This window comes from Protopterus annectens, chromosome 10.part0 (genome assembly GCF_019279795.1).
Source record: "Protopterus annectens isolate FY-2018-M chromosome 10.part0, PAN1.0, whole genome shotgun sequence".
NCBI classification, from domain to species: Eukaryota; Metazoa; Chordata; order Ceratodontiformes; family Protopteridae; genus Protopterus; species Protopterus annectens.
Genome location: NC_056744.1, coordinates 158,734,258 through 158,762,069, shown reverse-complemented (window position 1 = coordinate 158,762,069; position 27,812 = coordinate 158,734,258). Strand labels below are relative to the sequence as shown.

General features: G+C 38.4%; 1 protein-coding gene across 1 annotated transcript in view; it reads left to right on the top strand.

Annotated features, from left to right (window-relative positions):
• Positions 1–27,812, top strand: part of SDK2 (sidekick cell adhesion molecule 2) — a 1,526,639-nt gene that overhangs the window by 1,309,486 nt on the left and 189,341 nt on the right. Inside the window, exons 36-37 of the mRNA XM_044085131.1 lie at positions 13,708–13,894; positions 22,468–22,605. Of these exons, the coding sequence (XP_043941066.1) occupies positions 13,708–13,894; positions 22,468–22,605 (325 nt within the window). The remainder of the gene's footprint in view (positions 1–13,707; positions 13,895–22,467; positions 22,606–27,812) is intronic.

The window sequence follows — 27,812 nt, the reverse complement described above, 5'->3', positions numbered from 1 at the left end:
GTCTGACTGGATGCATGTCCATTTTCAGCAGAGGCCCGGGGAGAAAAGCTCCAAGGGTAAGCAGATACAGCATTACATAATACCAGTATTACATATTACAAACAGACTATTTACAGAGATTACATAAATAAGATATTTAAACAAGTTCCACAAGTTAGAGTTAATCCCAAGCGTAAATCAGGATTAAATTACACATTCTAGAGAGAGTTAGCCAGGCTTGATACAGTGACACAGCCAGTTAAGTGACAAATGTTTGAGTCTAGTTTTAAATTGACCTAAGGTGGAAAGTAAGGTAATATCAGCTGGAAGAAAGTTCCAGGATCTACTTACAGAGTTTGCAAAGAGAGAATCACTGGCTGTTTATTAATTTTGCTAGTCTGAATTAGTAGTTTGTTAGAGGATTGAAGCAGTCTACGATTGTTATAGGGGGTGATAATATTTTTAAGTGCAGGAGTATTGTCCGGATTATAGAGGATTTTATAGGCCATAATCAGTTGGTTATACTGGATTAGGCTGGGTAGTTCAAGCCACCCAAGCTGGTTTAGATTGATGCAATGATGTGTCCTAAATGGCAGCCCAGTGGCAAACCTGTCAATGTGGTTGTAGCAAGTTGAGAGTTTGTTAAGGACAGTCTTGTTTAAATTCAAGAGTAGAGGGGATGCATACAGAAGGGTTGAAAGAAGGTGAGAGCGAGCTATGGCAATTTTAGCTGGAGGGGTTAGGAAGGCTTCTATTCTGTAAAGTGACCCTGCTTTTTTATTGATGGTTTTCATAGTTTGGTTAATATGTAGGTCGAATTGTAGATTATTATCTATGATGACACCTAATAGTTTTGTAGAGGGGTCAGGGGAGATTATTGTGCCATCATTTGAATTTATGGTAAAGGTGAAAGTGGTAGACATACGTTTTGGTGAAAATAACAGCATTTTAGTTTTTTTGGGATTTAGGATCAGACGACGTTCAGAAAGCCAGTTTTCTATTGTATTAAAGGTGGTCTGAGTAGCTGACCATAACTCTATTGGAGATGTGGCCGAGCAAATCAGAGTATAGTCATCAGCATACTGGATACAGCTGACTTTTGGGATGACAGTATAAACTTCGTTAATGAAAATGGAGAACAGCAAGGGCCCTAGTATAGAGCCTTGTGGTACTCCAAGGGTGTTAGGTAGAAGGTTAGAGAGTTTGTTCTGCCAGAGGACAGCCTGCTGTCTACCATTCAGGTAGGATTGAAACCATTGAAGGGGTCTAGTATCTAGACAGAATGTTTGCAGGGTGTGGATTAAAAGTTGGTGATCAACCATATCGAATGCCTTGAAAAGATCCAAGAAGAGGGCTGAAGATATATAATTATTGTTGCAGTTATGGTTTATGGCGTTGGTAAAGGCTAGGAGGGCTGAAGTAGTGCTGTGATGAGGACGGAAGCCATGCTGAGTGTCTGCCATAAGGTGATTCTGCATTAGGTGGTGCATGAGTTGTCTATGAATACATTTTTCCATAATCTTTGCAAGTGGAGAGAGTATAGCTATTGGCCTATAATTGGAGAATTCAGTAGAGCTGCCTCCTTTGTGAAGTGGGATTACATAGGATATTTTCCAGATGGTGGGAATGATACTTCCTATCAACAAAGCTAGTTTAAGACATCTTGTTATTAAATGTAGTGATTATGAGGACGTCTTCACACACACACACACACACACACACACACACACACACACACACACACACACACACACACACAATACCTAACTCTCAACTGTACAGATTTTTGCTTCATATTTTTGGTCCATTTTCATAAAATTGTGATTGTTTAGCAAAAGTCTCTCAACTGTACAGATTTTCACAGAATGTCCAGATTTTGGCTCATATTTTTGGTCTGTTTCTCATAAAAATCCATGTTTTTCTGACAAATTACTGGGATGATCTGAGGACTGAAGACATTAAATAATGACATACATTTGAGTTTCAGAATTCAAATCCTACAGAAAATGTATGTTAAAAAATCCTGTTACTCTAGCAACTTTCTAAGCTTATAAGAGTAATATTTAAAATATGTCCTATTCTTGTGCCTTTGTCCCCCCATTTTGTCAGTCTTTCTCCAGATTTCTTGCACTGACAGGTTGATAGGTATATTAAAGACTGAAGTTAGAAAATAATGACAGACATTTGAGTTTCAGAATTCATACCCTTCAGAAAATTCATGCTAATGCAAAACCTGTTATTCTATCAAGTTTGTAAGAGCAATATTTATAAAAATCCCCCCTATTTTTGGGCATTTGTCTCATTTTTATTTATGGCTTTGTCCATATTTCTTGCTCTAAGAGCTGTAGAGGTATTACACACACACACAATCTCAAACACACACACACACACACACACACACACACACACACACACACACACACACACACACACACACACACACAGTCACTTCATCATTCTTACCTGCATTCACTCACACATCGCTCTCACTCTTCTGAGCTCTCTCTCACACACACATGCATATATATATATATATATATATATATATACACACACACACACACACACACACACACACACACACACACACACACACAGTCACTTCCTCATTCATGCCTGCATTCACTCACACGTCAGTCTCACTCTCCCAATCTCATACACACACACACACACACACACACACACACACACACACACACACACACACACACACACACACACACACACACACAGATTTGGGCAGCTTTGACAATTTAATTTTTTTTAACGCTCTTTCCGACATTGTGACAGCCCGTTCATATCTATGGGTTGTCCATATGTCGGATGTCCGTAACCTGGGGCCTACCTCTATTGATCTTAGAAAGTTAGACAGTTGATAGAATCAAACTTTTTTCCATCAGTATTGTTAATGATCTTGTCAGGGTTGTGAAGTCTGAAACTGAAATGTGTATCGTTACTTTTCAACTTCTGTCTTTAATGATTTTCCATTACAAACGTATGGTGTTAAATTAAGGGCATGCAATGAACATCACTATTTTTGAGAGGTATGACTGTGTGAATCTTTGATGCCTGAGGCCTACTACTTAATAATGGGCACATATAAGTCAAATAAGTCTCTGCTGTCAAATGTTAAGGTCATTTCTGTACAAATCACCCACCTTTTACTTGCTTACACTACCAAGTAACAACATGTAAGGATATGCCAGTCATTCATATTATTTCACAATACACTCCAGGTTCAACACTTATCTTGTAAATCCAGCAATTGCAACAGTTTTAGTTTAGGACTGACTCTGTCTGATGTCTACATGGGTAGGTAAAGGTGGTGAGGATTGTCTGGAATGTTACTATATGTATGTGTGTAGGAGGAATGTTTTAGGCCCTTAGGTGGTCAGTGAGTGTGCTATGCATTGTCTCTTAGCCAATACGAGAGCATATTGAGCATACCTACATCTGCCTACACCCATAGCAGCTGCTGGTTCCCCCTCTGACTCCTCACCTGCATGTGGCTGTGGCGACCTTGCCAGTGGTGGCGGGATGTGTGCCCCTTCCCCTTGTTGATCCTGCTGAAGCTGTTTTCTCAGGATGATACTGTGTAGCATGGCACATACTGTGAATATTTCAGTACATGTGTGTGGATTATACTGCAGGTCTCCCCCAGATGTATCTAGGCACCGGAACAGCAGCCCAAACACATGCTCTAGGATATTTCTGGTTTGAGCGTGTGCCTCATTATGGCATTCTTCAGCAGGTGTGTGTGCATTTCTGATGGGTGTCATCAGCCACGATTCTAATGCATAACCTGCATCCCCCAGTAAATGACCCTGTGGGATATCCCCCCTAGTGAACATCTGATATAGTTGGCAGGTGTGCCAGATATGTGAGTTGTGGTAACTGCCTGGGTTGCCAGCACACACATTTAAGATGATTCCCTTGGCATTACACATGACTTGACAGTTAACAGAGTGGAAACCCTTTCTTTTTATGGTAAGCCTTCCCTATTCCCCAGGTTGTGCCTTAATTTCTACATGTATGTAATCTATGGCACCCAGTACTTCAAGGTAGTGTCAGGGTAGAACTCCTCCATATTTCTGGCTTTGTCCTCAGGATTACAGGGGAAAATATATGTGGTGACTAGCATGTTGTAGTATAACATTCAGGAATTGATGGGGGATCCTGGATGCTGATGCCTGTGACACCCCTAGCATGTCCCTTGTTGGTCTCTGAAAGGTATCTGTATCTACACTTCTAAGTGCTACACATACCTTTGTCTCCACTGGGATAGGTTTCACTCAGTTTACCATGGCTCTGAGTTGAGGATGATGGAGGTTGAAGTGCTCCTGTAGTGTGTCTCTATCCACCCTGTAGAGCTGGGGTCTGAAGACTCTTCTTGCTCTTGGCATTGGTCTATTAGTAGTAGCAGCAGCAAGACAGACTTTAGCCTGTTGTACATACACATGAATTTGTTTTGTGTAGACTCCTTTTCATGCCTGTATTCCAGTAGGTTTGGGATTCTTTATAGTTTGTTGAATAGCACATACAGTTCACCTGCTTATACTGTAATTAGCATGCCACAGTGTTTATCTTGTTTTTATTTATTTTACATTTGTTAACCAGGTTAGTGAAGAAAAGCTCCAGGAAAGTAATTAAAAAATAAGGAAAAACCTAACAGTTCAAGTTGTAAGATACTTAACTGTACAACAACTGAGAGAAATATACAACACGAATATATACAAGGCAAAAGTACATTATTTTGAGAATGCAGTAATAATATGTTTGATAAATTTTGTTAGCATTACATTATTTACAAGGAATGTAGCAATGCTTAAAATTAAAAAAAAAATTCAGAGTAACATCATGACATAGTACAACAAAGATGTATTTAATGGCATAGGTACTAACTGCAGAGAGAGTAATATATGTAAACAGTCTAGGTAGATACTAGGACGATGGGTTCATTGAGAGAAGAAGAAAGATTCATTAGGCAATTTTCTGACAAGTACAGATCCATACATGTTGGAAATTAATTTTTAGTTGCTTTTTGAATTTGTCACTTTTAGTAGTGGAGTGAAGGGACAATGGAAGTTTGTTCCATGAATATAAATCCGGCATGAATGGACTGCATAGGCTTTATTGAATCTGGCCACATATCTTTATATTTCCCTTCCTTCATTAACAATGAAGGCGCCCACCTTTTGGGAAAATGATTCATATGTGTCACGGATACTGACATCCCCAAAAATGGAGTGTAAAAGCAGTAGCCCTTAGATCAGATTTGTTGCAGTTCCCATGGGATCATTTGTAGAGTTCTACATGAGTTCAGTGCACAAATTAGAAAGTATTACAATAATGCATTTTTCAATACAGAGTACTCTTAGAATACTAAACTGATCATAACAAATATATGTAGCAAACATAAAATATATTATTGTGCATACAATTTCAGACTGACCCTGACAAGACTCATAATTCTAGTCTCTGTCCAAGCTTGGCTCTGACACAAAGCCTGCTAGCAACATTGTATTTAAAATCCAAGAAATGACAGAATAATCCATCTGAATGGTGAACGGCGTCATTTCCAGTTAAGTCTATACTATGTGAAACATTGTAAATGCCAGAGTATCCAGGTATTTGACAATTTAAACCAGGTTCTTTAAACTGATTCTACATGGCTAAATGAATATTTCCTTAATACTTCTCTTTATTATCTGAACAAGATAAACCAGTAGAATGGAGGAGTCAAACAAACCATACAGCCAAAATCAGCAACTCAACAAAATCTGACCAGCAAAACAAATGACCAGTTTAGTAGTCCCAAAATTCCACCAAAGAACATTGACTAAATGACAAGCCAGAAGGTAGACAAGTGAACAGGAAACATGGGCCAGGTTGTGTAGTACATGCAGCATGCAGCTGCATGGGAATTGGTCATGTACTTCATGCCTCAGTCCCAAGATGTGCTACGGTGCAAGGAGCAAAACAGTTGCTACAGATGATATATGCAGATGCAGAATAATAACATGCAAATTTAACCAGTTGGAGAGAAAAGACCCCAATGATGTAGAAAGTCATGCCAGGTAAAAATAGTCATGATTGATAGTTATATGTGCCTGTCTATAAGAGGATAAAGCACATCAAAAGTATTTCAGCATCAGACAGTGAGAATGCAACCGGTAGAAGCTTTGGCTGTGCAGAACATTAGGGATTAGGATGATTGCTTCTGCCTGGTATGTGCTAGGTAGTGTCTGGCACCAAACGAAGCAGTGCTGCCAACAGGTGACATACTCCACTGCACCAAAGGAAACATACCACCAACAGGTGACATAAGCCAGTGCATTAAAGTAAGCAGTACTGTCAACAGGTAACATAAGTCACTGAACCAAAGGAAACATACTAACAACAGGTAACATAAGTCACTGAACCAAAGGAAACATACTAACAACAGGTAACATACGTCACTGAACCAAAGGAAACATACTAACAACAGGTGAAATAAGCCACTGCACCATGGGAAACATATGACCAACAGGTGACATAAGCCACTGCCCCAAAGGAAACAGTAACACCAATAGGTGGCATAACCCAGTGCACCAAAGTAAACATACCACCAACAGGTGACGTAAGCTACTGCACTAAAGGAAACATACTACGAACAGGTCATGTAAGCCACTGAATCAAAGGAAGCAGTACCTTCAACAGATGACATAAGTCACTGCACCAACAGAAACAGTATCCCCAACAGGTGACATGATCTACTTTCACCAATCAGAAGAGTCTTGATAGCTTCAGAGAAAATCAGGACATCATACGGTCCTTGGTTGACATATATCACTCATATACAGAATTTTTAGGAATGCCTGACCTTCTCATGCCATTAGAGACAAATGTATGTTTAATTCTTTCTAGATGCATAGATGGCTAAACTAGTGTGCCCTGTGCCAGTCCAACTCCCACAAACTAATGCCCCAACCTCTCAGATTTAAAAAAAAAACTTCTACAGAACTGCAGACAGTATGCGATTCACGCACCCCCTCAGAGATCAAGTACCTGGGGTTCTTGAAATGCAGGATCCAGTCAGGTCCCATCCGTGCAGCTAACCCTGACCCCATCTTCTTCACATTTTAATTTAAAAAAATTAAAGAAATCTTTTTTTTCCTTTTAAACTGTAGCAAGCAGTTGCTATAGTTTACACCTCACATGGACTGCTACAGCACTCAGGTTTTACTTTTAAACTGTAACAAACTACCTCTTGCTACAATGTACCAAGTAGTTGCTTCAGACAGTTTACACCACACGCAAAATGCTACAGTGTTCTGATTTTACTAACAAAAAAAAACAGAATGAAAAATAGCAAGCAGCTGATAAAGTTTAGACCTCACACAGAGCATTTCAGTGCTAACTGGATTTTAAAAGCTGATACACATTAAAGAGTGATTGGGATCGGCCGGTCATGCCCACAAACACTTTGGCAGTTACCCCTTTCACCTTTCCCTAGCTACGTTTGCTGGCTGTTTGTACTGTAGCTACTAAGACTATTCAGCCACCATCAGGGGACACTTTTGGTATTTCACAGACCTTCACTGTAAAATATTCAACAGATCCTTCAGTGTGTAATGTTTCTACATGTAGAGAGCAATATATGGCTTCCTAGTACATCACAAGAGAGAGCTAACACCAATGTATCTTTTAGGATATCACCCACCTCCCTGAGCCACTAATTGGCATAGACTGCACACATATAACAATAAATTTGTCTGGCCCATGGGACTATCTGGCATAAACTGCCATGCAGTGTGTGATACACATGTAATCATATCCATTGTGTTAACACAGTATCCAGGTAGCTCATAAGATTCACATATATGGCACACTTATCAGCTATACCACCACTTTCTGCATAGCAGAATTCCGTATGGCCATCTGGATAGCGAGTAGAGGTATTGTGGTTAGTGTTAATGTTTATAGCTATAGCTATAGTTATAGCTATAGTTAAAGTATGTCTAAATGTATTAAGCCCCCCCAAAAAAGTGGGCGTAATTGAAGTGTATTAACCCACCAGATGCGCAGTAGCAAACCCCTCCCAAACCCCGCCTGTGAGCATGTTGCTTTACTATGCCCACAGCTCCGAGCACCACCTTGCAATAGAAAAACACATTCATATCTTTAACAATTAACATTGTTAAATAACATTAACAAACCCAAAAAACAAAGTAATAATAACGCGGATGCCATTGCTTTCAAATCAAACTACAGCGTAACCGAAGGCAAACAAAGAATTAACAAACCCCAAAAACAAAGTAATAATAACGCGGATGCCATAGCTTTCAAATCAAACTTAGATCATATTTGGCAAACAAGATAAACACAATACAATACAATATTTTACACACATTTTAAAATATTAGTGCTATTAACGCAAGACATTGACACTTGTCAGAATGTGTTCTGTAGTTTATCTAAGCTCGTAATTGTAAGCGAACTACCGCTCTAAGAACGAGAACGTCCTATGCTTGTTTAATTGCTGTGACTGAGGGTTAACATTATTTGACTGACTTGACTTAATATACATTTTGTAAAGAAGAAGTCTGTAATTCTAATAATTAACCACCTTTTTGAGAGTTGAGAGGTACGTTGATCTTTACTTTGTAACTTACATTGGAAAGCCAGTATAAGAAAAACACTTATTTTGGTAACAGCCACAAGACATTGACACAATTAATGTGAGATATGCATTTTCTGAAGTGAAAGAAGTAAATAGGGAGAGTGTTCTGTAGTTTATCTAAGCTCAATTGTGACTAAATGCTCTGTTTTTGACATGAATTTACCGTTACATTTCATTGCGTGTCAATCACGGCACATTGCTGTTGTTAATCCGTGTCAATCACGGTGGACACGCCTATTCCTGCACGAACTCGACGGTGGGTTAATACACTTCAATTACGCCAAAAAGTGTTGATATTGTGTTGCAGGTAATGCTGGCTATGTGCCAGAACCCTTGGTTATGACGGCCATACGAAACCCACGCATTGTGGCTGAACACATTATAATACTGCACATTTATAAACCCACACTATAATAATGCATGTGTGAAGGCTGTTCAATGCCCACTCCACTTGCTTCAAAATGTCTGGGAGCAGCACTCCAGAATGATCCTGCTGCATTCTGTTCCTAGCATGTTGCAAGCTACATAATATATTAGTGAGAGAATAAGCTGGAAAATACCAGAAAACAAGTACAGCCATGGGCGCCCGAACCATAGAATGAGGGGGGAGGGGTGCCCCCACACCCCACACACCCCCACACACACACACTTTTGCAGCACTTGCAGCAGATCCAGCCAACTCTTTGTTTTTAAGTATTCACGGCTCATGCATTTCCGGTTCAAATGCGAGCCGGGAGATTTAGTGCAATGGAATGACGTACAGAGTAATGAAATTAAGTGAGTGATGCGAGCTGGGAGATTTAGTGCTGCAGGGATTATTTATCGGCAACAGAAAGAATGAAGTACAGGGCGAGTGTAAGGTAAGGAAACTAAGTGTGTGTCTGTGTGGCAATGAAGTACAAGGTAAGGAAACTAAGTGAGTGATGCAAGCCAGGAGTGGAGTGTGTGTGTGTGTGTGCGTGTGTGCGTGTGTGTGTGTGTGTGTGTGTGTATATAATCTGTCTTACTTTTCTATAAAATAGATTGCTATGCCTAAATTGTATTTCTTTTTTGTAGTTATGTAACCATGTGCTATCAAAATGATGTAACAATTATTTTTTATTTCTTCTTTGTAGCCTTGTACTACCCGTTTTTGTAATCTTGATGTACAATGTTACCCAAGATAAGCAGTCAGTTAGGTCAGCCTTAGTCAGTGTTCTAATCTGGTAAAAAAAAAAAGAGATGACTTACAAGAAAATAAAAAGTTTTGATGACAACTATATCCAAAAAGATTTGAACCAGACTAGATTAGACTGAAGAAGTGAAACCATTTTCACCTAAAGAAAAAAGGTTATAGGGGGAGGGGACTTTTGCAGCTTGTTTTAGAATAGATGATTTGAAGGAAAATTATTAATTATGTACTCAGTAACAATGTATATTAAATATTTTCAAAAATGCTTTAGTCTTCTCTTTTGTTTTCTTGGCCATTAAGATAACACAAAAAATGTAAATGTTGATGTAAAAGAGGGTTTTCATTTGGCAAAGTTTAAGTACCAGAAAGGAAGCAGAATAAAAATGACAAAATGCTGGAAACAAGAGAAAAAAATTATTTGGGTAATGAATTACTGGACCTGATTCCATTTAAAGTGTTGAAGCCAGCATGCTTACTTTATAGGAGGATATAAATCCTCCTGTGTGAGCTATGTTTTGGCTAGAGTCAATTTCAGCAGCTGCAAATAGTAAAAGTGTTAGTGTTTTAACTGTTTTAATTATATAGAAAGTTTGCATTGCTGCTGTGGTATTGGGCTGGGACCCCTTGGCTATGCACTTTCACATGTCTCTGAGAAGTATAATGCTGTTATTATATTGGAGACTAGTTTTAATCTGCTTGTCATGTTTGGAATATAGTGCATTCACAGTTATACACATGGCTAGGAATATGGTGGCCATCTAATTACATGTCTGCTGAGATAACAATCATATACTATAGATGCAAACAATTACTATATATTAGTTCAAGTAAAAGTGAAAGAAATACAGATACTGAATGGATTGGTTCATTTAGGTCCACTTTTTCTGAACTATTCCTAATTCTCAGAGTAATGCTTATGAAAGTCACAGTTTCCTGCACTCTCCACAGTCAGACTATTTTCCCTTTCCTTACTTAGTCTTAGGGGAGAAAACACGTGGTTATTAGCACTTATTTGTATCAAATATGTTTTAACTTATATTTATCTACAAAATGTATATAAAGAGTGGCAGTACAGGGAATGAACTTGTATGTACAAAACTGTAGAACACATAACACGTGATATTAGATATTTAAACTACAGCTGGCAATCAGTAAGACTTTTACAGAGAGCTTAAGATACTGCTGTGGATAGCAAAACTACATAGCATGATATATGACAACTTTTCCCAATGTGATTACCTGTAGCTGAATCTTATATTCAAAATGGCAGATAGCACCTCAGCGGTAATGTCAGTAAAATGCAGAACTCTAATGTATATATGCATATGCTTTAGCTAAGCCTTACAACATAGGATCATAGGAGTTATAAAGTAAATGAGCTATGAGGACATGTCCACTTTGCCAGTACCAACTCTTAGTCCTTTAGGCCTATCCAACTTTTCAAAGAGGGCCAGATTAGTCATACCAGGGTGAATTTATGAACACCAATCCAGTTGTCCAGCTCCTTTTAAAAGGCAGACTTCCAATTGTTTGGCATTTGGGAACTTGTGCATACAGTGACCTAACTTTTGACCAACATGTGCCCAGAGTGATAAGAAAGCCTTTCTGTATTGCACAGCTTATAAACAAATTGATTGTGACTATATCTAGAGATGTTGTTGTCCCCCTTTACAAAGCTGTTATTAGGTCAGTCATTTTGTATAACGCCCACTTTGGCATGTATCTGTCCAGCCCCATGCAACAATTGGAATACCTTCAGAGATACCTTACTTAAAAGGATAAAAGTTCCAAACAATAGGTCTTGCATGGACCACCTCAAAGATTTATTACTATACTCAGTATTGTACAGAGTGCTTAAAGGTGACATGTCTGGCATACAAGGCATCCACCGACCTAATACAGATGAACCTACTGAACATCAGCAAGTCAAATGGCATCAGAAATACTCAGTCCACATATCTAAAATGAATGTTGTGGAGAGATGGATATATACCACAGAGGCTACCACTGTTCCAGAACAAACTATCCATAAAAATAAAACAAAGCTCATCCGTCCATATTCAAATGCAACTTGGATTGGATTTAAGAATGGGTAATGTACTCCAGGATTGCCCCTCATGCCACTAATGGATAGAGGCAGTTCCTAAATGCTGCATCCCTTATATGGGTCCCCTCAAATTATCTATGGAATGATCACAGTTATTCTCACTAGGGTAATATACAATTATCAGCCATGGGATAGGTAAGACCAATCAGAAAATGTTAATTCAAGAATCAATCACCAGAAGGGAATTGGCTAAGCTTAAAAAGTCCTCCAAGTGAACCTATGTTGTGGTAATAAATAGTTATAAAAAATTGCCCTATTTAGATCACTAAGTGCCCCTCTCAGCCTCCACCCCCCCCCCCCAGTCTTCAACAGCTTCCAGCGCCTATGAGTACAGATGGACCATGCAAGAAGACAAACAACAGTTGTTTGTCTCCTTTGCGACTTGTAGGGATGGGCTTGTAGTGGATGAGTAAACTACTTCAGTTTGTATAGGTAATACTTAATGGTTCATTTGATAGAGCTTCTGTCAAAAGCCACTCTGCCAGGGATGCAGCTGCTTCAAAATGACCCCCACTCCAGATAACTGTGCTGCGACATCCTGATCATTGATTCATACATTCATCATACATTATTGCTTTGACTGTCATTGTAGGAGTCAGGGTTCCTTTCGAATCTTAGTGCTTCACAAACCAGCCTTCTGAGCCCTTATCTTTTGGCCATCCTCCAGCTCAGACCTCATAGGGAGAATTATTTTTTTTTTACTGTTTGGGACTCTTCTTGACAATTATCAACTGTAAATTCTTTGAAGGTTGACAGCAGGTGTGACATGGTCTCTGCAATTGTTGCTCATTGCCTTCCTGCCACTCCCTTCTGCCTGCATGGCTTCCAATCCAGTGTCTGTTAATAAAATCTCTGTACATTAGGCACCTATACAGTTTGTAGATTCTTGTGTTTATGTTTCTCTGTTTTTCAGGTTGCAGTCGCTCAGTGCACTGGGGTTGACTCTGTTAGCATAGGGCCTGGAAGCACCTTTCTGCTGCTGTGCTTGACATCACAATATGTTTTACTTGGAAGCATGATGTCTCAAGTATAAGACGTAAAGAGAATAATAGCTAACCGTACTGAGTTAGGAATATAATCAGATGAAATCCCGTCAGCCACCTATTGTGTAATGTCTCATTGCAAGTCACTGACATGTTACATACATTGTTAGTTTGATAGCTATCCCATATAACCAGCTGTCTTCATCCTTAAAGAAAATTAAAATAGCCCTGCAAATAACAGAATTAACTGTGACTATAACACATACTACAAATATGACAATAAAGCTTTCACTGTAATAATAGATGCTTGAAGTAGTTTTGGAGTATCTGCCAATGTTTTTTATCAAGTGTTATTTCTCACCAGCTCTGGTAGTTTTCCTGGTAGAAGCAGCTACTCTATATATCACTGCAAAACTATCAAAATATGCAAATAGTATATGCAAAAAGGCTTAAAAGAACAATAATTCTTGACAAAACTTCATTGGCTTGAAATATTTTTTTATTAATAAATAAGTTATGTGCTCTGCATATCATTGTTGTTTACTTATTGTAATGCCCTATCTCTTGAATGCTGAATTATTACTCTTTGAATGTGTTTATAAGTCCATCTCTACAACATAACATACTGTAAGTTTTGGGCAATATTTTTGTGTATTTACTGTTAAAGTCATCCAGTTATAGCATTCAATATTTTGAAACATCCTTCTTAGAAGCCTGTGAAAACCTTTAAAAAGGAGCTGCAAAGAGTGAGAATTCAGTGATTCAGAGATAACCCATAATGAGCCATCATTTGTTCCTATTTCAGATATATTACTGGGAGTTCCAAAGGCAGAATGAAACCAAAAGGCTAAAGACACTTTTTCTGCCTGAAAATGGAGTGAAGCTGAAAAACTTAACAGGGTATACTACATATTTTATCACTGTGACAGCCTTCAACGCAGCAGGGGATGGGCCATGGAGTGCCCCAGTCCGAGGCAGGACACAACAAGCAGGTTAGTAAACAAGAACAGAAAGTTCAAATCTACATACTTGCCATAGATCATAGTTTACGATTATATATACTCCACTATGAGCAGAGAATATTTTCAAAGTGCATTTGACCTCTACTTGTGTGACAGTCAGACAGTGGCAATTTTGAGACAAGAACCATTTAAATAGTGGAGCTGTAAGCCTTATTTTGAATTTCCAGCATTTATAGAGATTTAGCAATTTTAATACTTCTCCTAGGTGAATGGACAAAAAATTGAGTGAGATTCATTCTGTCACAGGGACAATTATTGTACTCTAGGCACATAATCCTTTCTTCTAGCAGTTGATTTTCTCATCCACTTGTTTTTTAACAAAGCTGTCAATGTTGGCTCATGTCTTTGTACAACGAGGTGAAAATAAGCAACCTTAAACATACAAAGAATTGCTATCCATTTTCTTGCTAAATATTTATTTTTTTATTGGGATAACTGGGCAGAGCCTCTTTTCAACAGAGATCCAGGAGAAAAGTTCTAAAACTGTGAGTAATTTACAGCAAACAACAAAGTACAACAATCAGAATATAACAGAGGAAAATTATCGAGCAGATTAAGATACAACGTTTCCAACAAATATAATGGATTAACCAGAGGGCATATGGTTCTTATAGTATAAGGCAAGTAAGTAATGTTTAAGGTTGATTAAAAAGTTTAGACACAGTCAGGATGGTTGGTTCAAGACACATCTACGCAGTGCAACACAGTCAAAACAGGTAATGGAGTATTAGCCAAGTGGAAAGTACTGACAAAAGACAGAAGCAGAGAGAGAGAAAACTCAAATCCAGGTAGTGGCAGGCAGATTAGGAAAAGGAAAAACTAAAGGTTTATTTGGCTGGAAAAAAAAGGATTAAGAAATGAAGTAGATACTGCGATTGTTTGTTGGGTAATTATATCGAGTTGTATAGGCCACATTATTTTACCCAGGAGTAGAGCAAGAATAGGATCGAGTGTCCATCAGCTATTGCTTTACTTGCTTTTTGAAGGATTTAAGTTTACTTATTTGCTTTAGTGGGTATAGTATGGTGTTCCACAGTTTTGAGACATGGCAGGAGAAGAGAGAATCACCTGCTAAGTTGCTGGATCCAGTTACATTCAACAGTTTCTCACCTGAATGAAGATTTTTGTTTGGTGTATATGCTAAGAGAATATGGGTCAAGCTTGGGTATGTTTCAGGACTATAGGTTAGAATGTGTGTGATTACTAGTTTGAAGCAGACCAAGCAGTGAGGGAGATGAATCCAGTAAAGTGTTTTAGGCTAGACCGCAGTAAAATTTGTGGTATATATTTGCAGTATTTAGCTATTATGTTATATGATTGCTGAAGTAGGTGAGATTGAGCAGGCTGAAGAATAAATATGGGTCTCCATAGATAAGTGCTGAGAGAAGATATGCAGTTGCTATTTATTTATTTTGCATCTTCAGTTAAGTAAGGCTTTATCCTACAGAGTGCCAGACTTCTGATGTTTTTCTTACAGTTTTCATATCTGGTGATCAAATGTAATGTTTTCATGTATACTCACAGTGTGGTGTCAGCTGCAACCCGTATCTACTGTGGTGCTGCTGGAAGAAGTTAAGAAGAATGTATGTTTTTTTTTTTTATCTTTGTGTGGTTTGGGTGTAAACAGGACTGGGGGGGGGATTCAATAGGAGTTGCAAGTTGTAAAGCCATGACTTGCCAGAGAGGAGGGACTCCTGAGTTGGTTGTTGTAGTCTGTCGAGAATCTTGACAGCACAAGTTAGTGTTGAATAGTCAGCATACTGTATGAAGGTGGCATGTTTACTAGCTTTGTGTAGATTGCTCATGAACATGATAAATAGGAGTGGGACTATGAAGGATCCTTGAGGAATGCCTACAGATACAGGAAGAAAGGAGGAGATGTCATAGTGCCATTTGAGAGCCTTTTGCCTAGAGGATAGGTAACTATCACACCAGATGGTAGAGGATGTGCCTAATCCTAAGAATGAGAATCTAGTAAGAAGTTTATGGTGAGCCAAAGTGTCTAGCAGTGTGTTTAAGTCAGCTCCCATAGGTGTTTTTGATAGCAGTACTGTCATCTCTTAGGAAAGAAAGTAGATGTAGGGATACTTTCCCTTTCTCTTCTGTTGCATTCTAGCATCCAGACTCCCTAAAACCAAATTCAACCCCTGACACTGAGGTGGTTCCATAGAAATCAGTGCTACCATGAACCATCATGAAAAGCTTGATATTTTCTTAACTTTCAGACATGTTTGGCATACTGGTTAGCATTGCTGCCCCACACTGCTTTATTCTCCTGTTCATTTCTTGTCTAGGGCTACTTCTTTATGGCACCTCCTGTTGTAAGTGAGGATTTTTGCTGGGTGTTGTGCTTCACTTGAAGCAGGTGAATTGGGGATCCTTCAGACTGTCAATAGGTATTTGTCTCATATTTGATTGAACACATGTAAGCATTCTTTGATGGGATGCATCAGTTTTTCTGTCCTACACCTATAAAGTGCTGAGATAGATTCTGGTTCCCCTACAATACTAAATTGTATTAAGCAGGTAATGATTCTCATTGAAGTTGTCTACCTATGACTTAACACTGTAGTGTTTTCACTTGTTTGTTAACCCCTACTGTATTCTGCTGTTTGCTGTTGTCAGATTCTGTCAGATTTTATTTTCACCCATGGAATTTCTATCTGCATATAATTATAGGTTCATAGGTTAGTACTAGGCTATCGGCCCTAGGGCCTATACAAGCCCAGCCATAACAATTCTCTGGCTATTTCTTCCCACAATATTTACTTCCCTGGACGCCTGTCTAGCAGGGCGACTGACATGATTGCCGGGGTAAATTTCCTATCTCCCATCCAGTCATCAATGTTCCTTTTGAAGAGGGCCAAGGAGGCATTCTGCTTGACATGTATGGGCAGTCTATTCCAGAGTCTGGGGAGTCTCTGGGTCAGATTTGTTCTTTTCATGTCTGAAGCCTGCTGCCTGCCGTATGCTTCATTCAGGTTTTCATAAGTACAAGACAGATAAGCTTCAAGGATTACAACTAGGAATGATAACTGTAGCACTGGTGAACTAGGGAATAATTTGTGCTTTTGTGACTACATGAAGTTACTGACTTTTTAAATTTCAGTGCAAGAACTGCATTCATGTTAGAATTAGCACATATAATAATAAATATATTAAAATGCAGGTGATGAGTAGCTGTATCCTTTTCAAGTAATGCATTTAGTAAGATCTCAGCTGTCAAATTCTAAATGTAGTCATTTTTTGGCTATAGAAAAGTAATTACAGACCCTGATGTCTCCTAAGAACCTCTTTAATAACAGACTATAAATTTTAATCCAGTTAGATAAACTGCTGAACATAACCAACTACATAATTCTTTTTTGGAGGTGACGCTGAACAAGTGGTAGGCTCTGAACCTTCAGTGAGAGGGCTCTATTGTTATGCTGAAATCATGTTTCAGTAATGATGATAGGAAGGTCTGTATGGAATACATCTTCTAATTTGGTCTTCTAACACTGGATGATGCTACTTTTATATGGTCCTGATTTTGTTTGACTGTGTTGGTAGATTAAGGAGAATGGCATTACCTAAAAATAAGCACTATAGGAATGGAAAAAGTTTTGGCCAATATATGAAAGCCATGAGGAAACAGAGATGTGTGTCATCCCTAACAAAGCAGGTAGGGCTATTATTTACCTTTGCCCACGGTGATATCTATATCTATATATATGTGTGTGTGTGTGTGTGTGTGTGTGTGTGTGTGTGTGTGTGTGTGTATATATATATATATATATATATTTTTTTTTTTTTTTTTTTTTTTTCTAACCTCCTTAGAATGTCACCAATAACTATCCCTACAGTTAAAGTCAGTTATCTTTTGTTTGTATTGTGGCATCATTCTTGGTGATGGTAGGATGTTGCTCAAGACTGGTTTCATACCAGCCTCAGATACATAGTCTAAAAACTCCATCATGTTGCTGTTCATATTATTCATGGAGATGTGTCTCAAGTCACGGGTTAGCTTGCCAGACGGTGACCCCTTTTTCTCTTCTTCTGTTTATTAATGTATATATACTATTTGCTTGTAACTGAGTCACCAAGTATTTTTAGAATATATAAGGAAAGTGCTGTTCAAGACCAAAAACACTTCTGTAAGGGATCAGATAATAGCCCTTTCATGAACTACTTAACCGGAGCTCAGCACCAGGCTCTGTCCTAAAGATATGGCTCACAACAGTGGTGATGTCACTCCATAATGTTGGTCCCACCATGGACTCCGGAAATTTTAGGCCAAGCAGCCTGATGAGTCTCATTTGGAAGGCCATGGTTCACATTATTACTGATCTAATAAGCTTTGACATTAAAACATCTCATTAGGCTAGATCTGCAGCAGTTTGGCATTTTAAAGGTTAGATCCTCTCTAGTGAATCTGGTAAACATCTCCGAAAGGGTATCACAGGTTGCTGACAGCAGGCCAGCTGTCTATATGGCATATGTTGATCTGACCAAGGCATTTCATATTATCGCCCATGTTAGTATAGTTGGTAAACTAAATGCATTACAAATAGGTCCTTATGTGACAAGATGGATAGCAAATTGTCTAGAAAAAAAAACATGCAATGTAGGCAGAAGGTGCAGCATAAAAGAGTATGAAGGTAACGTGTGGTGCTCTACGGGGTTCAGTGTTGGATCTCTTTTATAACCAAGAGCCAAGACCTCTGGCTAACTAAGTCTGTGGACAGCTGCAGACTGGGAATCATTGTCAGCTCTTCCACTGATGCTCAGGTTCTCCAGAAAGAACTAAACACTAGTAAAGACCTGGTGTACTGAAAGTGGGCTCAAATTAAATGCTAAAAAGTGTAACATTCTCACATTTGGAAGACTCTGCCCTCAGCATATAGCACAGATAATACTCCATATTTTAAAATGAGAATGCAGTTAGAGCTCTTGGAACTTGGGTTGATAATTCCCCCTCCATAGATTACCATGTAACAGCTGTTGCCAGAAAATCCTTCTATTTAGTGCAGCTGATTGCCCAGAGGATATCATCCAGATCTAAAGAGGTCACTGCTACCTTATATGCAGCTCTAATCAGGCCAGTTATTGAATACAATGCTCCCTTTGAGATGTACCTCAGTAAATATATTAAACAATTAGAAACACATCAACTTGCCGTCCTCCTCCTTTCGTCTCTTATAGGCCCTTTCTTTTGCCATCATTTTTAGTCTCACAGTCTTATTTGGTCACTTTGGCCTTGTCTTTTTTTGCATTTTTGCCTCCTTCCCTACTCACACCCCTGTCCAGAGAACTGAGTACACTGCCGCATGGACCCATTCCCATAGCTTGTTTACACCCCTGATTTTCACCCAGTCTCTTAACTTGCGCTTGGCCACCTTCGTAAGCACAGAATAATCCATTCTTCTTAAATAGCATGCCATCATGTTTGTATTCTTACCTATCCTCCTACTCTTAACTACATGGTGGCTGACACTTAGCAACGTAGACATCCATGCCAGCTTAACTGATTAGGATCACATAAAGAATTCTACATTTTCTGACACAGTCCAGTGTTAGTTGTCTGAACCTCTCATGGCCCAAGAAAAAACTCTTGCCATCTTCCTGACATGGTGTAACTCCTCTGTTTTCCCATCTGATGTCCTCTTCTATGAAAATTGGTTTTCCATCCTCCAGTTCTACATTGTCTGTCATTCAAGAGCAGCCTATACCCAAGTTCCTCAATGCCTCACTATCTCTTGTCATTGTCCCATGTCTGCAACACTGTCATTGTCTGCCTTCCTCTCCTGAATCACTACCTGCACCACCATCTTTCTCACCAACCCCTTGCACTGCAGTTTTCCTCTGCTGTTTTCTGCATCTCTTTTGCCTTATGTCTGTTGTCTAAATACCGACCCCCTTTTCAGTTTCTGTCACTCTCCTTGCTCCTTTCATCTTAGTTTAAAAGGTATAAACAGTGAGCTATACCTTTCCAGCCCAGCAGTAAGCACAACTGTCCCTTGTGGGCTAAAATGGAGTCTATCCCTGCCATATCATCGAGATACACAAACATTATATAATTTTATAAAACTTCTGTGAGCAAATGTTATGTATTGTTATGCATCCTGCAATTCATTTCAGAGGAATAAAGTAATGAACCATTAATAAGCTTCATCCTATAATCCTGGCTTTGATTTCCATGTGCCTACCATGTCCATGAGCAAGTTACAGGATTGAGCATTGCTCATGGGTTCCAGCTGAAATGAGGCACTTTTTTTTCTAGTAGGCTTACCTGGTTAACAAATAAAACAAAAAATGGGAAAGAGGTTCTGGATTTGGTGTAAAGTTAAGCAGTTACATGCTTCCTCTGTTATAACACCATCTGCTTTAGGTGATTGGACTTTTTATTAGATTTACTTCACTGGCTGCAATAAAAATTGAACTGTCTGCTGTCTCAACACATATACTGCTGTCTGACAGAATTCTTACTTGTAACACTCATATGATTATAGATTTTTTAAGGCCTTAGTCCATCTTAGGCCTTCAGGAAATAATCTTTCCCATTCTATAATCTCAATGTCTGCTAACACCTAAGTTTGCTATTCTCTTAACACCTAAGTCTGCCTTTGTGAAAGCAGGAAAGTTGTAAAAACTGCATGTAGAAAAAGGGAATTATTTATATCCTAAGAGAAAATAATGATCCTCAGATGTACCAGTACTGCACTTTGTGCCTTAGGGTTTTTTTTTCCTTTTTTTATCATTTCCAGAAAATACTTATATATTTGCTGTTATTTAAATATTTGATGACCAGGGTTAGTGGACTGATTATTTTGAAACCTTTTTCTTCCACAGCCCTGACAACAAGGGCATGGATAAACATTATGTGCCCTGACAATTTAGTACAACCCATCAACCATTATCAGCAGTGACAGTACCGCTCCTTGCTCCCAAATTCTAACTTGGGTGGAAGGAATTGTCCATTGCTCTTTCATCCCTGGGGAAACAGGTCAGGTCTGGGGTAGAGATTAGAAAGTCAGGGTAGGAACTGGCTCAAATTTAAAAAAAAAAGTAAAAAAAAAAAAAGGCCATTAATCTTGATATCCAGATCTGAGTCATACAGCTATAATACTGCAGAAATGTGGAGAGTAATTTTTTTCTGAAATCAAGTCATGTGACCAGCATCACTTAAGTCACAAATTGCTCATGCTTACACGTGACGTAACAGCTGTTTTTTTGTAATCATTCCATGCCATATTAACTTGCAATTAAGTCAGCGCTACCCTTTCCAACTAAATACACACTGTTCTAAATCCCATGCTCTCAAGTTTATCACAGCCAGCTAGGCCTTTTGAAGCCACATGGAAAAATATACTGTATTTAAATATAATTGACTGCTACTTTGCCTGTGTGAAACAATCATTTTTTTTTTATTGTTATTGTTTTTAACTGAAAACTCTGCAATTTAATACATTTTCCTATCTCTGTCCACATTAGGAGTATTTTTACTATTGGCCAGACTATATCAGAATACCCCTTTGTCTTTAAAATGAATATATGTTTTTGTTCAGAAATGTAGTAGATTTGCTAGAATATTGTTGCCATGTATTTTGAGTTTTTTTTAATTTTATTTTGTTTTTTATTCAGAATTCTGAGGATTGTGTGCAGATATGTATTGTGTGTGTGTGTGTGTGTGTGTGTGTGTGTGTGTGTGTGTGTGTGTGTGTGTGTGTGTGTGTGTGTGTGTGTGTGTGTGCCTGTTACTCATCTGTGCTCAACGCTGGAAAGTTAAAACAATCCCCTGTTGGTTAAAATAGCTGCTATACTCTTGCACATTGCAGCTATAGAGTAACAAAGCTGAATAAACTCCACATTACCTTTTGGTCTTTGCTTCCCCCTATGTGAAACACTACTAGAAATATTATTGTTCAGAAAAAATAATATAGATTGTGATGGTGGAAGGATACATACCCAAGGTGGATACCTTAAAAAAATTCTACATGGAGTATGTGATGAAACTGAATGAATGCTAGTGTTTAGGCCAACTATCCAAAGAATTTGGAACAGTCTTGACAAAGGGAAACAATTAATATTTTTAACAACATTCCTGCTTTCTTTTTCGTAAGCTTCATAGCCCACATCTACTAAGACAATTACATGTTTAATAGTATTTTGGGGGGGGTTGACATAACATATCACCACTTCCCATAGGTCGGATGCATGTACAATGTCCTACTTCCAGCTTCTTACCTCAGATTAGGAATATATGTTGGTTTTGTTTGATAAAGAATACTGATACCATAGCAGTGCCCTATGACCTTAAACGCAAAGCATTGCTGAGTTTTTGTAATACAATTCTGTCAGCAGTCTGTTCCAAGTTTTATATTTATTCAGATGTTACAGTTATCCTGAGTTAGGATGTTACTAACCATTTTTTATTTTATTTGCTTCTGAATCGTCATTTCCTCTAAAGCAATAACTTGTTCAAGTCAGTCACCAGATATTTTGTGGAGCTCCATTTCATAAAAAGTAAAGGCTTATAACTTTTTCTTGCCTTTTATGTCTAGCACCAAGCAGTCCCAAAGCCATCAAATTCAGTGAGCTGACGACCACCTCAGTGAACGTATCGTGGGAGCCACCCGAATACCCCAATGGAATCATTGAAGGTTATCGTCTGATTTATGAGCCTTGTTCACCAGTGGATGGTAATATTTTCATCTACTTAGCTTGCAGCAGTTCTTACTTATTTGCATGTACATACTAAAACATTATTCTAGGGACAAAAGGAAGAAGTTTCAATGCTTATGTTTAGCAAATTCAGGCCATTTCTGTTTTCTCAATCATGTATTTGTCAACAATTGTACAGATATACCTTTAAGTAGTACTTCAGTATCTATTCCCCAGTTTCATCTCTTTTTCCTGTCTTTTGCAACCATGTTTTTTATTCATTGCCAGAACATGTTCTGAAAGGAATCTTTTATGTTTTAATAACTCTGTCTTTGTGTCAAAAATATACTTGATTACTCATCAGAGCTGACCTTTGTCATTGTAGCTACAGTATGTCTTTACAAGCATCCCACAATCATTGCCCTTGTATAAGATTCACTTCATGCTACATAGCATTTTAAATATCATGTTCAACACTGAGAATATGTATAATGGTGTGTAGCAGAACTGAATCCTCATCTTTGCTTGAAATGCCTGCTTTCTTGTAATGTGAAGGAGGACTTTTGTTCAAGCATTTTGCAGTCCTTCCAGTCTGATTGAGCTATACGATGTGGAGAATGCACATTTTTGTTTATTTCCTGTAACTATGAGTGGGTATTAGTTATTTTTAGGAAATAATTCCAGACATTTGGTAGCATTGCAGGGAAGTTAAACCTAATGCTCCATTGGATGCACTTGCCCCTGTGGGGAGAAAAAAGTGGCTCACTGTCCCAAACTGCTGTTTCAACCAAGACCACAAGCAGTGTAGCAACACGTTTCATTTACAAAATGCGGCTGTATTTTGCAATAGTTGCAGAATATCATAAACACATGCAATGCAAATGACTGGTCCACTAACAATAACAATATTATATGTAAATTAACCAAACCAATCAGAGAAGGCAGTGCTATGGTGGCATGTTGGAATCATGGTAAACTTGTGGAAATGTAGAAATAACTTACAAGAAGTGCTCCATCCAGAGGAGGAAAATCTGTGGGTAGATGTTAAAGTTAAGTTCATGTGAAAATATGTGAGCTATTTATGTAAGACTAACAAGAGAAATGAGAAACGATTTTAAAGGTCACAAAAGGAAAACAATTACATTAAAACAACAGGATGGTCACATGATACAACAAATATGACACAGTACTAAGTTTGCACTGTTAGTGAGCTACACTGTTTCTGATCATAGTACAGTGGATTCATAGTAAAAAATGACAATGATTTACTTTATCTATTTTATCTTATTTTAAATCTAATCTGACATATTGGTAACGTGCTCTGTGACCGAGTCATTATACTCTGACTTAGTGTGCTCATTTTTTTTCAGTCATTTTCTCTTCATTGTTTGCTAGCTTGTAGGTTCCTTATTTATTGGACCTGTCTTTCAGGTAACATATGGGTTTCCTCATTATGGTCGCAAATTATTGCCATGTAGATGCCTGGCTCCACACTATTGCCAAACTGGAGGATTGTAAAGTCTGGCCCTCTGTGGCTTTATGCATGCTTCCTCACATATGTCATCCTGGCTACACACCAAGCGGTGTTGTTCTTTAACTTTTCTGACAATCAGGCCTCAGCAGTGCACACAGAAAGTCACCGTAACTTGTATAGGGTCAGTGTGTATTTAGGAGGAACAGATTAATATGCATTTATGTGTGTATTTTTTTGTTTGTTTTTCTGTCCTCACAACAAAACATCAAAATCATAAGTGTATACAGGTAGGCTATCTTTTGTGGGTAGGGGTAAGGAGGCATATTGTGTTTATACATAGCAACAAGGTGAAATACAGTACTGTGGTTGTTTGTTCCTTCATTTTCATCCCAGTCTAGCATCAGATGGATACACAGAAGGTGGCTGTGTTTTGTTGATAGGAGTGAGGAGACATGCTGTATATATGTTTGTAAATTGAAGTATACGTCTATGGCCATTTGTTCTTTCACTTTTATCCTAATCTAACTCTAGAGAAGTACACAGGTGGTGCCAGTCTTTTTTTTGGGGGGGTAGGGAGGCAGGGCACTTTTACCAGACAAGATTTATGTATCCTTACACGCATTTGTCTTCTCAGTTTACTGAAAACTACTACTTCGTCAGCTTAGAACATTAAGCTTTGGACACAATTTTCCTTCTTGAAAGAAAAAAAAAGGCTGAATTTTTTTCTTTATTCACAATTTTTATTTAGGACTTCATTGAAACAAGATGTTGTAAAAAGCTATAAGATGCACCTCACAGCATCTAGAATCCCATAGTTTCTGGCAGCCTAGTGGCTGCAGACACCTGCCTTGATTCATGTTCTTTCAAAACAGACATTCCAGTAAAATCTTGGCCAGTTAAGACTTGTTGAAAAGTTGGAGGAAAAAGCTGATGAGTAAGAAAATGTGAAAAAACAAGAAAGAACTAATCTGTCCAAATGGTACAGGGAGGATAATATTGGGGGTAATCTGGGGGTGTGTGCATTGGGGGACATTATGGAATCCTTTGTGTAGGGCTGCAGTTCACACAACGATGCCCCTGTTGATTGCAGTCTAGCAGTCAATAAAGGGGCTAACATGAATGGGTACTGAGGCAGCCTGTAGATGAAAGCAACTGACCCCAGCTGTGGTTTGATCACAAGTAGACAGTTATTGACCTACTGTCATATAGCTGCCACTCAATTCCAATTAGCCCCACCCATTTACTTGCTTCCTTATTTTGAAGTCAGTGGCTACCACTGCTCTACATGGACAGAGATACGACATGCAAACTCTGCACAGAGTGCATGTCAGCCAAGTATTCTGAGGAAGCAATACCAACTCTTGCAAAACAGTACAGGCTTATATACACATGCACTATTTTAAGTGTGTGTGTGTTCTTTTTGGTAGCAGCATGTTTTGGTGCTGCGGTAGCATTATCGCCTTAAAGTTAGATGTTGCCCGTTCGATTCTCAGTTAGAGCGTCTTCTGTGTGGCGACATGCGTAAATGGGCGTTCCTTCGTTGAAGGTTGTGTGTTAGGCCCGGCAAGCCAGTACATAAAAATCTACTGCCAATCATTAGCGGACCGGAGTTCCGCTGTGGCGACCCCTAAAAGCCGAAAGAAACAAACATGTTTAAATAAATGAATATCTAAGGAAGAGTATTCTGTTTAAAAAAAATGTCTTTTCCCACATATATATACTTCACTTAATGAAACAAATCATTATGTGCAGTTTTACAGTTTTAGATCAGCACATTTGTTACAAGCCACTGGGGAAAAAGAAGAAACAAGCCTTTGTTGGGAAGAATATGGTATAAAAAGTATGTTTCAGAAGCTGAAAGGTTACAGTTTTGTAAACAAAAGGTCAGAAAAGTGCTGAGAAATTTCCGGTTGCTTGTATAGTGTTATTACACCCTTTTTATTGAGCTATTTGAAACTACAAAAGTAAGTTAATATCATGCTGAAAAATGGAAATATAATCTTCTTTAGTATCATTCAAAGTAGTATTCTATGGCATACAACAGTAAAGTTTTATAGGAGAGAGGACACCAGCCATCAGATAATCCTAAAATCACTTAGGTCAGCTGTAATGCAACAGAATATGTTTTTCATTATTGCAGCAAATTAACCCTTCCTCTGTGCAAAGGAAGGTGATGGTATAATTATGTGAACGAGTGGAACTGTTCTTTGGTAGTGCATGTGAGTGTGTGTGTGTGTGTGTGTGTGTGTGTGTGTGTGTGTGTGTGTGTGTGTGTGTGTGTGTGTGTGTGTGTGTGTGTGTGTGTGTGTCAGTCAGTTGGGCAGAGCAACAAAGAAAATAAAAGCTGCCTTGATGAAGCTGTACTGGGCAAACCATCAAAGCATATGAACTGTGGTATTTAGTTTTTATTTCACTGTATTTATGCATTTCCCATGTTTCAGCTGTTTGAGCTAATCAGACACTGGTTTATATTAATGGCTGCCTTGTCTGGTATATTGTTAGGAATTTTAGGCATGAAGCAAATGGCTTTGTACTGTACAGTTTCTCTCACAGTGACAGAAGTTTTTCCAATATTAGCTGGTTGGTGTGTGTGTGTGTGTGTGTGTGTGAGTGTGTGTGTGTGTGTGTTGGTGTGTGTGTGTGTGTTGGTGTCTCCAGCATTGTTGTGCAGTCAGCTGCTACAACTGAATTAGCATTAAAACATTTATATCTGTGAACATTATAGCTGAGCGAACCCACAGAAAGTCTAAATGTAAGTAAAATGTTCATAAACAAACAGTGGACATCACTATCTAAATATTATCTTCAATTTGATTTTTGAGGATAATCACGTATCTAATCTTAGTTAATTTTCTGTGAAATCATTTTCGATTTTCCTATTGTGATTTTTTTTATGGCAACACTATATGCACTTGTAATCAGTTTCTTTTTCTCCTTTAAAATGATCACATTCTGCAATAACATTTCATTGCTCAATCTACTCAGAACTTTATTTTCAAAGTGACCAATCATTTTCATCATAATCATGTCAAACTGTAGCCAGTGAACATGCCACCTGAATGTTGTTTCTCAGCTGTAGACATAACATCATCTGCAGTCTCAGGGAGGTTTACCTTAGAACCTGACTCAACTTTGAAAACTTTCCACTGAAAGTCTTTGCAAGACCTATACGAGAACCAGAGGGCTTCCTTATCCAGGTATTAATCTGTTTATTATGGATATATGATGTCTCACAAAGATATACTGTAAAGGCCAACACAGAGAGCTGCATTATTCTGAAGAGCAATGCCTTAAACTGCCACTGCGTCCAGTTTGCCCCACAACCTTCATGTTTTGAGAGACACAAAGAAGCCTTGCAAAATTAAAAGCAGTTTCAAGATCCTGCATTATGGAGAAAGAGACTGAGTTACTTTGCTGTATCTGTACTCCATTCAGCTGACTGGAACAAAACAGCATTCACAGGGCTGGGGTGGCAACCCTTACTACCCATACTTATTAGCCATAACCTAATATGAATGTTCTAAACAGGTTTTTAAGGAAATCAGCAAACCAAAGAACAAGAACTATGTTTAGTGACTGCTGTCCTAACAAGTACACCTGCTTATCACTATTTCTACCTTCTTCGTGTAGAACTTTTACATTAGTATCAGACTTTTATCTTATACTGCTGTCCAGGCCTTTTCCTTTTAAGTACTCGTGTTAGCTTAGTTCTTAGTTTGTCACCACTTTTATTTGCAACAGCTGATGACTTCCAAACGCTGTCAGTGTTTT